General features: G+C 44.1%; 1 protein-coding gene across 2 annotated transcripts in view; it reads right to left on the reverse strand.

The window, feature by feature from the left end:
- slc12a2 (solute carrier family 12 member 2) overlaps positions 1–12,812 on the reverse strand; it is a 121,006-nt gene that overhangs the window by 52,129 nt on the left and 56,065 nt on the right. For both annotated transcript variants that reach the window (XM_077243436.1, XM_077243437.1), the window contains exons 5-13: positions 6,283–6,422; positions 6,064–6,174; positions 5,874–5,982; positions 5,145–5,269; positions 4,961–5,045; positions 4,713–4,879; positions 3,073–3,180; positions 2,815–2,938; positions 2,625–2,726 (exon numbers count right to left, since the gene is read on the reverse strand). In XM_077243436.1, coding sequence (XP_077099551.1) covers positions 2,625–2,726; positions 2,815–2,938; positions 3,073–3,180; positions 4,713–4,879; positions 4,961–5,045; positions 5,145–5,269; positions 5,874–5,982; positions 6,064–6,174; positions 6,283–6,422 — 1,071 coding nt within the window. The remainder of the gene's footprint in view (positions 1–2,624; positions 2,727–2,814; positions 2,939–3,072; positions 3,181–4,712; positions 4,880–4,960; positions 5,046–5,144; positions 5,270–5,873; positions 5,983–6,063; positions 6,175–6,282; positions 6,423–12,812) is intronic.

Below are 12,812 nucleotides of genomic sequence, written 5' to 3' on the forward strand. Positions count from 1 at the left end.
ACCATTGTAAAATATAAACATCTGCTCTGCTCATCCAGCACAAGTTGCAGTAGCACACAGTGCAGCAGGACACAGGTCACTGCTCGAGTGACCATGGGGGATGATTCGTTAAGTGTCTGATAAATCTCTTATCTTGTAGAACGCGCGCTCAGCCCCGCTGCTCCCTATACACATGTCTCCCAATATCAAACCTGACTCTGGACTGTGTAGCTGTGGCTCTGGTCTCTGTTTGCACTTTGAATACTGATAAAGTACTTTTATTAAGTGCAAACAATAAGTGCAAGTGCAACCATAATCAGACTAAGAAAAAACTTTTATTTTTATATATAATATATATATATATATATTAGGGCTGTCAGTTAAACGCGTTATTAACGGCGTTAACGCAAACCCATTTTAACGGCGTTAATTTTTTTATCGCGCGATTAACGGTCTTTTTGGCCTAGCAAACTTTGTAGTTTTTTTTCACATGCTTTTGCAATAGGACGCGGCATGGACGTTTTGAAAGCGCAAGCGGATCTAGCTAGACCGGAAACAAAACAACAGGCACGCCGCACACACTTGTTTGGGCTTGCGAGCCGGATGCGCGAGCGCGAATCTCTCTGCTCGCGCGTGGAATATAATGTGCCGAGCACGAATCTCTCTGCTCGAGTCGCGCGCTCTCAGATACACGCTGCTCTTGTTAGAATTTTCTCTGGGCTCGCTAGGACAATATGTGCCTGCACTTAAAACGTGTTCAGTGCAATCGCGAATCTCTCCTCTTCCCCCGCTAACAATTTTAGGTTATAAGAACGTTTTCATAACGTTCCCATTAAGTTATAAAAACGTTATTTCTGAATGTTATAGGAACGTTCAAAACGTCCAGTTTTGAGTGGATGACGAGCGCGAGACACCGAAATGGATGCCAATAAGATTCTGAATGGAACGTTTACTTTTAAAAAGTTGCCAAATGGTTCCATTGACGAGACCAAAGTGATCTGTGTGTTTTGTCGTTGTGAACTGAGCTATCATCATCGCAGCACGTCCAGTCTGAAATACCACTTGATGATGGCCAAACACACACACACACACACACACACACACACACACACAGCTGATGCGAATTCTCCGCCCCCTCGTCAATATCAGGACCTCGTCAGTATTTCTTTCACCCTTTTATTGATGGACAGTGTTACATTGTGTGAGAGATTATTTGCTCCAAGTAAGAATGTTTTAGTGTGAAATTGAACACAATATATGCCAATGTTGTTTTCAATAAAAAACATTTGCACAAAGCAAGCCAATCCACTTTTCCATGTTGATAAGAGCATTAAAATGAGAAAAAATAATGGGACAAAAAGAAATCAAGAGACATTTAGAATAGATAAAAATGTGCGATTAAATGCGATTAATCGCGAGTTAACTATGACATTAATGCGATTAATCGCGATTAAATATTTTAATCGTTTGACAGCACTAATATATATATATATATATATATATATATATATATATATATATATATACTGTTTTTATTTCTATGTTCAATTTGTGGAAAAGAGTTCAATTATGAGGTCACACACACAGCCTCAATCAGAAGTTTTGGAAGCTCATAAATGTACAGTAAGGTCTGAAGAGACTTGTGTGAAATCATACAGGAGAAAAGCCAGTCAGTTCAGTTAGTGGCAAAACCTTTTACAGTGCTTGTATATTGTCTTTCAATGCATTTTGAAAATGTATACTCAAATTAGAACTGAAATGACATTCATTACAAGATTATTAGTTAAAACATTTCAAAATGCACCTGCAGACTATTTTTCCAGTCATGAATTTTGTCATTGAGGATTCCTATAGAATATTGTGCAAACATCTCGTCTCGTTCTCGTGAACCCAATCACCTGTCTCGTCTCGTGAGATAAGGTTCTCGTCACACCCCTACTGCATTCTCTCCATTTCTACACAAATTGTGTTGGTGACTGCATTTATCCAGCTCAACCACTCTACATTTCTGTGAATTACAGAATTACAGTTAATTACTGTTAATCTTTTGGATGTGGTCACATTATTCCTAATTAAAGCTAAACTCATTTTACCTAGGACTTCATTCAAGCGGTTATTAAATATTCATTGCTAGCAAGTAATGATAATCACATAAATCAAGGTTTTATAGACATGCCTCTTTGATTTAGTAACAGAGTTTAAAATATATGCTAATATAAACGGAAAAAATCGAGATCAAAGAACAAACTAGTGTGACATTTTAAACAAAATCAAAAATGTTTGTTTCAGTTCAAAACGGCTTGCCAAACCAGAAAACTTCCCTTCAAACTACCATTGTGGTGATTATGTAATAGATCAGGGCCTTAAAGCACCTCATTTCACTGAACTGTCAGTTTAAAGTCTCCCTCTTTAACCCATTCATGAAAAATGACAGATAATAAAAAGAAAAAAAAACTGCACCCAACATTCAAAATCTAAATTCCTCATACTTCAGATAATGAATGCTGAGATCTACCATACTGACACTAATGATATTTGAGCACTCTGGTGTCTGTGGAGACATGACCCAGCTTGTCTACAGCATAAATTCATCACAACTCAACCAGTTCAGTTTTACAAGTCGTACAAGTGGAAGAAAGTCTTACCGGGGGAATTGGCCAGTGACGCGTGAAACACAGAGAAGTTGATGAGGGCGTATGATGCCAAGAAGAAATTGGAAATGATTGGAGCGATGACGTTCAACTCCGCTGGAGAAATGAAAAACAAATGCATGCCAGAGTGAGATGACCTCATCTGTGATGAATAAAACAATTTGATTAGTTGATTTCCACCTACCAATGAGAATGAAGGCCAAGGCAATGCCAAAGGTGAGTAAATATCCTCGCAAGGGCTCGTTGTTCTTGCCGTAGCCCTTCCCAAAAACACCGATTCCAGGATAGATATTGTCTTTGCATAAAGCCTGAGGGAAATGGAAAAATCCATCAAACCAGCAAGACAAGTTCCAACAATTCTGAGATCATACAGGCACTGGAGTGGAAACACACACTCAACGAATCCTGACACACACTACAGTTAGCTCGAGATGACACCCACCTGGAAGACTTTGGGGGCGCTGACGAGAGACGCCAGGGCAGAGGAGAGGGTCGCAGAGAAGATCCCCGCTGTGATGAGGGGACTGAAGCCCGACACCACACTCATGACCTTTAGCACAAGACATTCAGTCACCAATCCTTTTAGTGTCTTTCTGTTCCAAAGCTTAATGTGTTTACGTCCTTACTGTAATGGAAGTGATTCTGAGCGCTCACACATGAACCACAAGGACTTCCAGTAGAGTTTGACATTAGCATCTTCCCAAAATTTCATATCACGATCTTATAAAAAACAAATGACGATACACGATCTGAATCGCAATCTTCCCAATTTTGAGATGTAGGCTACTATCGAGAATATCCAGATTGGAACAAGCCTATGGACGGATCTATTTTCACAATTTAAAACACCGTCTTGCATTAAACAATCAGTTGTCAAAATAGTCATTAAACTAGTGGTCGACCGATATTGGGTTTTTAATAATTTTATTGGCCAATGCTGATATCTTAAGAGCAGACTGACCGAAAAATTTAGTAAATTAATTAAAAAAAAACATCTCCAAAGTAAACCGACTTACAGGAGATTCTAACTTCTTGATTCTGTAATCATATTAATTCTATAATCATATCACTGTATTTTTCACGAATAAAGAAATTGTTTTGAAAAAATATGAATAAAAAGGAAGTAAACACTAATCAACAGGGCACTCAGTAATCTGGTAAATTTGTATGGACCGGGAATCACATTTTTAAAAAAAAAAAAAGACAAGCTGACACTAATTTTACATAGAGCACATTGAAAATGACATGAATATGACATAGTGGGCAACTGAATACAGAGCAGCATAGTAAAAAAATAAAAAAAAATAATCAAGGGTTTAAAGTTTGTCGATCGTGCGTCTCCATTGAAGCTGATCTCACAGTCATGCACAGTAACACGTTGATTGACTTCAGAATATCTGACAGCTGGATTCAACTAAGCCCGCAAGGTTTGTGAAATTAAATATTTTTAGATATTGAAAGATTCATTTAAATTATATAAATGCGCATATGCTGACGGTAAATGAGAAAGTATTAATAGTGTTTGCCTTTTTCTAATAATATGAAAGCAAACGCTATGATACTCTTTCGTATACAGTTTACATTCTTTGTTTAAGAGTTCTATCCAGTAACATATTTCGACAAAACTGTTAAACAGAGACCGTGAACTAATGAAGATGGAGAATGTGACCGCTGTGCTCAGGAGCTGCCATTCGCAGAGCCGTCAAAATAAAAGTCCCGATATTACTAGGACAAAGATCAAGATCTCTACGATTCGCTTGAAAAGTAGATCTGGACGTCTTCAAGATCGATCACAATATAAAACCGTCAGGTCGGCATGTAGATAATGACAGTAACAAACAAAAATACATAGCTCACTAAAATATAAAGTAAAGCCTGCCGCAAAACTCTCAAAGCTAATCATGCTACGTTCTCTTCCTTTTATAAGTGTATTGCTGGATACCTAATTTTGGCCAAAGTCTAGCATGTGGAAGAGTCTTTGCATCAGGAGTACAACTTCGAGGCCTTAAAATGCAGCGCAGGGAAATCACTAGGATTTGGAACAGAGTGATAATGTAGAAAAAGTGTATGCTGTTGATGTACCTGAAAATCATGGTGAAGGCCAAACTTGCAGGCAGGCTTTCCTCCAACCGTTTGTCTGCAGGAATTGAAGTCATAGCCGAACTTACAGGCCGCATCGGTGCAGTTTACAATTCCACTGAGAGTAATGTTACTCTCAATACCTGTAGCATCCCTCACGATGCAAGCACCTTTCAACAAATCAATCAATAAATAAGAAAATAACTCATACAGTACTGCTTCATATGATATGCGATTCTAACAGCGTTTACCTGCAGAAATGGCCACACCAATGTACACGAGGCCCGTTATGAGAATAGCCAAAAGTGTTCCTTTTGGGATGGCCAGTTGAGGGTCCTTAGAGAAATTACACATATACAGAGATCCTTGGCAGTGACGAACTGTGTATGTGAGGAACAATAAATATGTGGTAAGGAAATGAATGGCCACACTCACTGCTAGATCTCCTGAGATGTTGGCACCAGCCAAAATGCCCGTGGCCGCCGGGAAGAAGATGGAAAAAACAGAGAAAAACGTTTCTCCTCGAAAGTCTGGGCCAAAGTTGTCCGCAAAGATGCCAGCTAAAAAGAGTTTGGATAATTATGTAGTTACATTATAAAAAAAAAAGGTGAATGATGAAGAGAGAGAAAACGACACATGAAAAATAAAGAACATTAAAATGATCTGTAGCCTGGGACAAGAATCTTGACAAACTGTTTCTTAAATGGTTTTCATTAAAAGACCAAAGTTTTAATTTGGATATCAAGTGGCCTTCAAGTGGTTATTAATACATTCAAAATGTGTTAATATTACACCACGGTATAATATTATATATAAAAAATAAAAATAAATCTCAGAAGGCGTGTCATAGTTTCTGTCTCTTGAATTTTGATGGTTTCCTTCTTTCTGCAGTGAGTTTATTCACCACACAAAACCATGTTTATCAAATACTGTAGAGTTTGATTTGACATACAACCTTTTACAGACATGAGAAGTGTTGTCTTCTCTCTTTTAAGATTATATTCTTTAGCTTAAGAATATTTATTTAGCTGTCATGGGGTTTTATAGCAGGTTATCATTAAACATGAAGCATTGCTTTCTCCCTGCTGTCTGTGCACCATCAGATCAGTCACGACAAACCCGTTGAGAACCTCCGGTCTAGATGATTTTAACAATCGCACTTACTATCATAGCCGAAGAAGCCAAATTTCTTCTTGGACTCAACAGGGATGAAGGACCCAATAAAGTAGTTGAAAATGGCAGTGATCAAAATGACCAAGAGGAAAATCTGAGCCTATGAAACAAAATCATGAATTCAAAAGGTCAGAAACTGGCTAATGTTCAAAGAAAACTGAATACGCAATAAATGTCCTGCCTTGGCCTCCCACTCCATTCCAGCCACTGAAATGCCGAGGAGCAGGATGACCGTAATGGTTCCAATGATTCTCACATCATTAATTGGATCGAACATGAGCGCACCAGAACTCTAAAGACACAAACACATATTATGATTATTTTATCCACCATTCTATACAAAATCATATTAAAGCAATAAATTATGAGCAATGTGTGAGAGAATATAATTGTCTCTTACCATGAGCAACTCAACAACAGTTTCTGCAAAGCCAACGACGTACATGGCAACGGCCACAGCATTGGCAAAGGCAAAAATCAGACCAATCGAGCCGCCAAACTCTGGGCCCAGACTTCGAGATATCAAGTAATACGCTCCACCTGAAGAACAGATATTTAAACAGATCAACTTTCAGAAGACACAATTCAAGGTTGATTTATTTATGCGTCACCCTTTGCATTGTTAAGAGACTTTTTAAAAATATTGTTAAACTCATACCACTATGAATGCATGAATGGCAGAGTTGGGAGCAGGTCACATGTCCCTATCATCAAGTCTGAGGGCGCAGTGCACACAAACCAAGCAAGTCAAGTCAGTGGCTCATCTCATTCAAGTCAAGCTAAGGGTTTTCTGTGCTTTTGCAACATCACGCAATCACAGACTCTGATCACTGGTCTCAGTGATTCCATTACAATGTTCATCAATTGATGTTGCAATGATTTATATAAAAAAATTATTTAATTACTTTAGCTGCAATAAAGTCACTCTCGAGTCATACAGTTCAAGTCAAGTCTCGAGTCATAGGATCTCAAGTCAAAGTCAAGTCAAGACATTTTCATTTAGTCAAGCAAGTCTCAAGTCCTTAAATTTGCGACTCGATTAAAGTCATTTGACTCATTAAGTTCAGTGCTAGGACCCACATATTTTCTAAAGGAGATATTGATTACTCACACATTTAATTATTTATTTTATATTATTTTATCCAGCATTATTTGACTCTGACAAATGCAACAGATTTACACAAAACTCAAATCATTAACAAATTCTAGTCCTCCCCTTGTGTTTCTGCGTTTCTTTGTTCTTTGTGACAGTTGACGAATGCGAGCGGTGAGGACCAGTCCGCCGCGTCACAAACGTCTGGAGAGAAACTCCAGATAATAAAGCTTAGAAGCCATACTCCTAGTAGAATGAGCCCTGACCACCAAATGGTTGGCCAGAGGACTCACAAGCAAGAAAAATAGTCTCGACTGTCCTATTGCTTAAAGGGTCAGATTTTCTCTACGGAGAAGTCCGATGAACATAAGTGTCCAGTGCTCGCACTAGGCACAAGAGGTTCAGCTTTTCCTGGTCCGATAAACGGGGGAGGACAGAAACCTGCAGCACAATAGGCCCGTGGAAAGCAGCAATGGCCGCCACGTATACCTTAAGCGGTGAAGGACATAGACCTGATGCAAAGCGTTCTTGCAGAAACTCGAATACTTTGTTTACTGAACAGTTAACCGGATCCCACTGACGCTGGTAACACCAAGAAGTGAAACTCCCCAAGTGAATATAGTTTCCTCGTAGTTTCCTCGGAGCTCTGGAGCTTAGAATGGCCTCAACAACCTCAGTTGAGAGACCACTCTCTATGAGTTGGGCCCCCTCAAGGCCAAACCCACAGATTCCAAATCCCCTGCCAGGGGTGCAATATTGCACCCCCTGCCTGAGACGGCGGTCTCTCCTGATCGGGATCTCCAAGCGAGGGCCGTCGAGGAGAAGAATTAGGTCCGCAAACCAAATTAGACTCGGCCAGCATGGTGCTACTAGCAGTAGCCTTATTCCTTCCTGGCGGATTCACTCCAGAACTCCTGGGAGCAGAGCAATAGGGGGAAATGCATACAGACGTAGCCACGCCACGTCTGCACCATAGAATCCAGCCCCAGGGGGGCTGGTTGAGTGAGGGAGAACCAAAGTGGACAGTGCGTCGTGTGCTGAGACGCGAACAAATCCACTTCTACTTGGCAGTAAACTTCCATATTTGCTCCACCGCCTCGGGGTGGAGTCTCCAGTCCCCTGGCTTCAGCCCCTGCCTCAACAGGGTGTCTGCTCCAATATTCTGGCCCCCTGGAATATACACTGCCCTCAGAGAGCGTATTTTCCTGAGGGACCAAAAATAAGAGGCCAACAACGTGTTGTCTGTGGGACAAGAACCAGAGTTTCCTTCATTTCAGGGGTTTCAACCGGTGGTCCACGGTGGCATTGCATGTGGTCCGTGACAGGCATTCCAGCCTACTTAATTTCACTATTAAAATCACTTTTTTCCATAATTTATTTGCGCATTGGTGTGAATACAAAATTTAATGAAAATATCTTAAATAATATAGAGGAGTTGAGATTCAAACTGACAGAGGATAGGCTAGCTTTGCACCTATCAGGTCTATCCTATGCTTTGCTAACGTTGTGTTTTGCTTCCCCAAGGTCATATACGTACACATTCATCTTGCGCGCGAAATAGACCAGCATCTCGGAGTTAAGGAAATACATTATTGAGGTTTCATTGAAAAGACGCTTAATTTAAATTTGGAGTGGAGCTGTTAGCTAACGTTTCTAATTAAGGCGAAGTTTGCTAGTCAGCACCAGCATGGATCGCTTTTTAGTGAGGAAAGTGACAGATGTCAGGACAGATCGACAGGCTTCTGCTGCATGCTCTTCAGACAAAGCTACAACTTAGGAGGAAACAGGGAATCGTAGTGGGAAACGAAAAAGAAAATACAGTGAAGATTATGTTAAATATGGATTTACGACTGACAAAACAGGACAGGAGGTACACCTGTGCTTCTTATGTTCAACGTGCTTTCAAATGAAACCGAAGCTTTCTCGTCACACTCACACACAGACACACACACACACACAATAGTGGGTCGCCGATTACTTGTTAGTCAGAATGTTGGTCCCTGGCACAGAACCAGTTGAAAACGTCTCGGTTACGTATGTAACCCTAGTTCCCTGATAGGGAACGAGACGCTGCGTCAAACGCTGCGGGAACGCCCCTGCGTTGTGCGTCATGAAGCACGTATGGAATCAGCCCAATGGAGAGATGAAACGTCATAGGCGGGTGACGTCATCGACCAGGAAACTATAAAGCACCCCAAAAACACAAGCGCATTAGCTTCTGATAGGCTTGAAGGAAGCGCTAACGGGAGTGCCGGGAGTATGGCGGAGCGACGCAGCGTCTCGTTCCCTATCAGGGAACTAGGGTTACATACGTAACCGAGACGTTCCCTTTCAAGGGAACTTCGAGCTGCGTCAAACGCTGCGGGAACGCGAATACCCACGTCGCCATAGGACCAAATGACCGTCATGTGAGACTAGCGCACAGAGGACGAGAGCACCTGTGCCCCAGGGGTAGAGCTTAAGTCTAGGTCATAGAACTTAATAAAAGTATGCGGTGAAGACCATCCAGCCGCATCACAAACATCACTCAGGGAAACCCCCGACAAAAGAGCTTTAGAAGCAGCCATACTCCTGGTAGAGTGAGCTCGGACAACCAAAGGTGAAGGCTGGCCAGCCGACTCATAAGCAAGTGAGATAGCCTCAACCACCCACTTGCTCATTCTCTGTTTAGACGCCGGACACCCTTTCCTGGGTGGCCCGAAACATACAAAAAGTTGTTCTGATTTCCTCCACAGGGCAGCTCTGTGGACATAAGCGTCTAATGCCCTAACAGGGCAGAGTGAATTAAGTTTCTCCTGGTCCGATGACATAAATGGAGGAGGACAGAAAGCCTGCAGAACCGTAGGTCTAACAATATTAGTAGGAACCTTAGGAACGTAACCTGGTCTAGGAAGCAGAAAAGCTTTAACCATGCCAGGTGCAAATTCCAGGCACGAGGGTGAAACCGACAGAGCCTGCAAATCTCCGATTCTTTTTAGTGAAGAGATAGCAAGCAAAAAGATAGTCTTAAAAGTGAGAAACTTCTCGGGAACTTCTTCGATAGGTTCAAAAGGAGCTAGGGAAAGACCTTCTAATACAATGGCCAGATCCCAAGTCGGCACCCTCGTACGAACTGCTGGCCTCAGCCTCAAAGTGCCACGGAGGAAACGAGTTATAAGCGGGTGTCTCCCAAGAGAAACTCCACTGAAAGGGACGTGGTAAGCAGCTAGTGCCGCCACATACACCTTTAGTGTGGAGGGGGATAACCCTGTGGAGAAGCGCTCCTGCAGGAATTCCAGCACTGCACCCACTGGGCAGTTAACTGGGTCCTGCAGGTGTTCTCCACACCAAGAAGTGAAAAGTTTCCACTTCAAGGCATAAAGCTTCCTCGTGGATGGAGCTCTGGAGTTAAGAATGGTCTCAACAACCTCGGTTGAGAGACCGGAGTCTATGAGCTGGGCCCCCTCAGAGGCCAAGCCCACAGTTTCCACAATTCTGGGCGGGGGTGAAGTATCGTGCCCCCCGCCTGGGAGAGTAGATCCCTCCTGACCGGGAGCTCCAAAGGAGAACCGTCCAGGAGAGAAATCAGGTCCGCAAACCATACTCGGGCCGGCCAGAACGGGGCTACTAGTAGTAGACTGACCCCGTCCGGGCGGACCCTCTCCAGAACTCCTGGTAACAGAGCAATCGGGGGAAAGGCGTACAGACGTGACCTCGGCCACGGCTGCACCATAGCATCCAACCCCAGGGGGGCTGGAAGAGTGATGGAGAACCACCGATGACAATGAGTGGTCTCCTTGGAAGCGAATAGGTCCACCTCGGCGCGACCGAAACTCAACCAAAGGAGCTCCACCACCTCGGGGTGGAGTCTCCATTCCCCTGGCCTCGGCCCCTGCCTCGACAGGGAGTCTGCTACCACATTCAAATACCCAGGGAGATACATTGCTCTCAGAGATAGTAGCTTCCCTTGGGACCACAGGAGGATCTGACGGGCCAACTTGTAAAGCCGGCGAGACCGCAGGCCCCCCTGATGATTTATATAAGAGACCACCGACGTGTTGTCTGATTGAACTAACACATGATGGCCTCTCAGGTCTGTTAGGAAGTGTTTCAGAGCCTGAAACACAGCCAACATCTCTAGACAATTTATGTGCCACGAAAGATGATGATCCTGCCACAGACCTTGGGCTGGGCGACCACTCATGACCGCCCCCCACCCTGTGAGGGAAGCATCCGTCGTTAGCGTTATGCGACGACAAAGAGCCCCCAGCACAGGACCTTTGGATAGGAACCAAGTTTCTCTCCACATGACCAGAGCACGAAGGCAGCGCCGCGTGACTTTGAACGTGCGGAGCGGATTTCCCCTCGGGGAGAATCCCTTGGTCCTGAGCCACCACTGTAGCGGTCTCATGTACAACAGGCCGCAAGGTATAACGTTGGACGCTGCTGCCATCAGACCCAACAGTCTCTGAAACTGCTTGACAGTGAGTAGCTGGCCTAGCTTCACTTGTTTCACAGCTGAGAGAATCGAAGCGATGCGGGTCGGAGAGAGTCGCGCCCGCATCGATACCGAATCCCAAACGACACCCAGAAAAGTGGTCTTCTGGGAAGGAGATAATACACTTTTCTTTGCGTTCAGCCTCAACCCCAACTTTCTGATATGAGCGAGGACGACATCTCGATGCCGAACCGCCATCTGCTCGGTCTGAGCTAAAATCAACCAATCGTCGATGTAATTGAGAATACGAATGCCCTGAAGCCTCAGAGGCACTAGTGCTGCATCCATGCATTTCGTGAAAGTGCGGGGAGATAAAGCTAGGCCAAACGGAAGAACCCTGTACTGGTACGCCTCGCCCCCGAAGGTGAACCTCAGGAACTTCCTGTGTTGTGGAAGGATGGACACATGGAAGTATGCGTCCTTCAGATCTATCGTGACAAACCAGTCCTCGGACCTGATTTGAGACACGATCTGCTTGATAGTGAGCATCTTGAATTTTAGCTTCCCTACCGAGCGATTCAATATGCGCAGGTCTAAAATTGGACGCAACCCCCCATCCTTCTTTGGAACGATGAAATATCGGCTGTAATAACCTGACTCCAAACTGGGAGGAGGAACCCGTTCTATAGCCTCTTTTTGAAGGAGCGTTTTCACCTCTTGTTCCAATACCAGAGCCTGCTCGGGGCCCACCACTGTGTGCAGAACCCCTCTGAATTTTGGTGGACGACACCTGAACTGGATAGCATAACCCTTTTCTACTGTCTGCAGGACCCAATGAGATATTTTTGGAAGGCTTTTCCACTCTGCCAGAAATTCTACTAAGGGTACCAGCCTCTCGAGACTGGCCTCTGGTGTAACTTGAGCAGCAGACGCAGCGCCCTGTAACGGCGCACCGGCAGGGAACAACTGGTCTGACCGCTCTGAGACCCTCCTCAGAGGGAGCGAGCGTCCCTCGGGAAAGCGCTCGCTGGGATCGTCTGTGCCCCGGCATAAAGGCGGGGTTGGCAGAACGAGCCCCTGAGGGCACCGAGGAGGAATGGGCACCGTAAAAAGAGGTGAACACCTTTCCGCCTCGGTGGGGACCACCCTCAGCATCCTGAACGGCTTGGCGTCAGGACTTCTTCTTAGCCGAAGCCTTCTTAGCCAATATAACTGTCCTCAGATCAGTTCTACTGGGAGAAGGCTTCGGCTGAGAGTGTCGCGGCTGAGCCCACTGTCCAGCAGGGGGAGCACGAGACGCGACACTCTGCCTCTGCTGCGCTCTATGTGATGAGCTCGAAGACGGCCGGGGCTGCTCCCGCCCAGCAGCCCCAGGGACATGAACTTTAAGGGGAAGAAACTTTTTAAAAGCTGCAGTTTG

The sequence above is a fragment of the Siphateles boraxobius genome, unplaced genomic scaffold (genome assembly GCF_051911475.1).
Source record: "Siphateles boraxobius isolate OS27281-9 unplaced genomic scaffold, OSU_SipBor_1 25, whole genome shotgun sequence".
NCBI lineage: Eukaryota > Metazoa > Chordata > Actinopteri > Cypriniformes > Leuciscidae > Siphateles > Siphateles boraxobius.